The 3,705-nt window shown below is 39.9% G+C and overlaps 1 protein-coding gene across 1 annotated transcript; it reads left to right on the forward strand.

The window, feature by feature from the left end:
- Positions 1-747: 747 nt before the first annotated feature.
- Positions 748-1,821, forward strand: GCK72_003250 (uncharacterized protein; the record flags this gene model as incomplete). Its single annotated transcript, XM_003098628.2, has 3 exons — positions 748-836; positions 919-1,668; positions 1,713-1,821. 3 exons carry the CDS (start codon positions 748-750, stop codon positions 1,819-1,821), a joined length of 948 nt encoding a protein of 315 aa, XP_003098676.2.
- Positions 1,822-3,705: the final 1,884 nt, after the last annotated feature.

Consider the following 3,705-nt stretch of genomic DNA (forward strand, 5'->3'; position numbering starts at 1 on the left):
ACAAATAGGCGGAGGGTGGGCCTATCCGCCACCGTCTCTAGACCCACCTCTCTTTCCCCCTGTCTGATCGAACTTTTTTTTGACTTCTCACCATTTGCCCTGCGCCCGCAGGCGCCTGTTTCTCTCACCCCCACACCAGTATATAAGGCCGAGTGCAAGCTCAATCAAGGCCGATCCACCTGACCCTAATTTGTTTTATTCCCCTTCATTTATCCTTTCTTATGCCTATGTAAGCGCATTAGTGTAGTAATTAAATCTTAGTTTAGCGCTAAATGTTTTGTGGTTTAGTATAACACACAAAAACATAACTGTATGCTATCACACGAATGAAGTTTTTATTATTATCACAGATAAGAGTCCTCCCTGTGTACTGAATGCTTATTCGTTTTGTTATGCTTACAGGTGCTACCCATACCCTGTTTTCGGTCGTTTTATAGGCTCACATCGTCAATCCGCTTTGCTGTTTTTCTAGGTCCTAAGTACCACCTTCTCTCCGTCTAAGCTTATTAATAATGAATCATTGACACATTAGATTGGGAGATTACAGTGACAGGTACAGTGACAATGACAGACAATTAGACCCTTCATAAGACTAGCCATGGGAAACACAAATAGACGGAGGGGAGGGGCCTATCCGCCACCTATTCACAGTCACATAGCCCACCGTCTTTACTCTCGCAAGACGCGACACATTTATTTCCACTTTAGTTCTCTTTTTCTTTCAAACCGTCCCCTCTTTCCAGCATTATGAGTGTAGTCTCCAAACCTTTTCCTCTCTTCCGGCTCCCAGCAATCCCACTAAAAAAGATTAATCGATACATGGATCTCGAAGACATGTAAGTTTTAATTAGCCGGTGAATTACACTGATAATTACACTGACCATAGTTGTCACTCTAACATTAAAAGTCCTTTTTTAGACTTCTGATATCAATGGCTTCCAAAAAATCGGCATTCATCATGAAATCTCTTCTACCACCAAATTGCTTCCACTTAGAATTCCAATTTTCTAAAAAATCGGAAATTTCTCTTGTCGCGAAGGGACTCTGGAAGCCAATGATAGTCAAATGTGAAAAAACTGGACAAATTTATGAATTAAAGATTGCTCAAGATAATGGAGTTATCACTCATTGGTGTACGAGTCCAGATTTGGAAACCATAGTAAACGCAATGCTGTCTCACTTTGCAATTGTCTTCAACCCGACAATTTCTATTGACTTTGGAGAAATTTGTCATCAAGAATTCATGATGGGTGTGTTGAATCACGTGAAACAGTTGAATCTTGTCAAAAAATTGATTTACCTAACACCAGTTTTCATGTCATCGGAGAACTATGAACACATCCTGGAACAATGCAAGGAAGTTTCCGAACTTTGGCTTTTTTGCAAAGTCGCATCGGATTTCGTGTACCGTGCAGGTCCTGACTTCAGAATGGGTTATTTAAACGTCGAGGACGGCCACTGGATGCATTTGGAGGATTTTACAAACTGCAAGAGGGTATCAGTCTGGAATAGTAGTGGACACGAACAACCGAAGTATACTAACCCCGAAGTGTTGAGAGCTTTTATCAGAAAATGGATAGAGTCGGAGTGTCGATTACAGCACCTTGAAACGTATGGAGGTCGGGTTCGAATTGATTTCAGAGAGATCTTGTCAGGACTCGAGTATAGGTTAGTTTTGATGCCCTCACTTCAATATTCATAGACTTTTTCAGAACAATTGAACAATGGGAAAACACTTATAGTGTTGAAATCACAAGAAGATGCGATGGAAAGAAGGCAATAGTTACATTTGGAACATATAATTTTGAATTCTTAGTCTGATTGTTTTGACTTAAATTGAATTAAGTATACTGCCACTCGAATAAAGTTGTTATTATAATCACTGTCCTGCCTGTGCTTATCCGTTTTTTACGCTTTCCGGTGCTACTCATCACCTGCTTCCGGTCGTTTTGTAGGCTCGCATCATCAATCCGCTTTGCTTTTCTTTTTCCCAGGTTTTAAGTAGCCCCTGCTCTCCGCCTAAGCCCATTAATAATGAGCCATTAACACATTAGATTGGAAGATTATAGTGACAGGTACAGTGACAATGACAGATGATTAGACCATTTACAATACTAGTTGTGGGAAGCACAAATAGACGGAGGGTGGGCCTATCCGCCACCTTTTCACAGTCGCATAGCCCTCCGTCGCGCAAGACGCGACACATTTATCTCCAGTTTTGTTTTTTTTGCTTAAAAACCGTTTGACAAGTCCCCTCATTCCAGTACTATGAGTGAAGTCTCCAAGCCTCTTCCTCTCTTCCGTCTCCCAACTATCCTATTACGAAAAATAAATCGATACTGTCACAGGCCAGTCTCTGACCTGTCTCGACTCTCTTTTCCTCGGGTTCTCTCTCGACTGAGATGACCGGCCGAGAGACCCTTTTCTCCTTTTTACATTTTAGTTTCTATTCAAAACTGGTGCGGGGGAAGGACGGCAAGTCCTTCTCCTTGCTATACCGGGAAATAAAGATTGCAATCTAAACTAAATGTACCTAAAACAGACAGAAATGTTAAAATACAGAGCAGGCGCAAGCTCGTATTTTACAATGCATGCATCTTGAAGAAATGTAAGTTTTAATTGTGCTACTGTAACTCTATAAATCCTATTTTTCAGATTCATGGTGTCCCTTGCTTCAAAAAAGTCGGCATACATCATTGGATCTCTTCTTCCACCAAACCTGTTTGAATTAGAAATCAAACTTTTTAATGAATTGAAAGCTTCGGTCAACGTCGAAGGGCATTGGAATGATCCATTATTTATCAAAAGAAATGGTGTTTATAGTCGACCAGTTGCTCAACAGTTTTGTGACACCTGTTCTCAGTGGGCGGAGGGTGATTCGGTAAAATTAATGCTGACTCACTTGGCAATTGTCTTCAACCCGACAATTTCTATTGACTTTGGAAAAATTTGCGATCAAGAATTCGTAATGGAAGTGATGAATCTTGTGAAGCAGCTGAATCTCGTCAAAAAATCTATCTATGTATCATGTGCTGCTCTGTCACCGGAAAACTATAAATACATCCTGGACGAGTGTAAAACCGTTCCCGAACTTTCTCTTTTCTGTGAAGTCCCCTCTGATTTCGAGTACCGTGCAGGACCAGACTTCAGAATGGATTTTTTTTCGTCAGTTACGGCCACTGGATGCATTTGGAAGACTTTTCAAACTGCAAGACAGTTTATATACATCAGAAGCCGGATTATATTAATTTCGAAGCGCTGAAAGCTCTTATCAAAAAATGGATTGAGTCGGACTGTCGATTGGAGCACTTCACAGTTTCTTCAATTCAGTCTACATTTCTTTTCAAATCGGTATTGGAAGAACTCGAATTGAGGTGTTTTCATACGTTTGTTACTATTTTCAATGTATTTCAGAATTTGATTAAGTTTAGAATTAAACCAGGCATTTCACGGTGCAGAAATTACCAGAAGATGCGATGGGAAGAAGGCAACAGTTACATGTGGAGCATATGATTTTGAATTAAAAGTTATTGATTGATTGCTTGAATTTGTTTCAATGATTAATTGAATGAAAGAAAGTTGAAATGTTGCAGATATTCTTTCAATGTTCTGAGTGCTTATCCCTCTGTTTTTATCTTGTCTTCTAACATCGCCAACCTCATTCTCTATTTACCATCTCATTAGCACCTTACAATTAGATAAATA

Source organism: Caenorhabditis remanei, chromosome I (assembly GCF_010183535.1).
Source record: "Caenorhabditis remanei strain PX506 chromosome I, whole genome shotgun sequence".
Classification (NCBI taxonomy): Eukaryota; Metazoa; Nematoda; class Chromadorea; order Rhabditida; family Rhabditidae; genus Caenorhabditis; species Caenorhabditis remanei.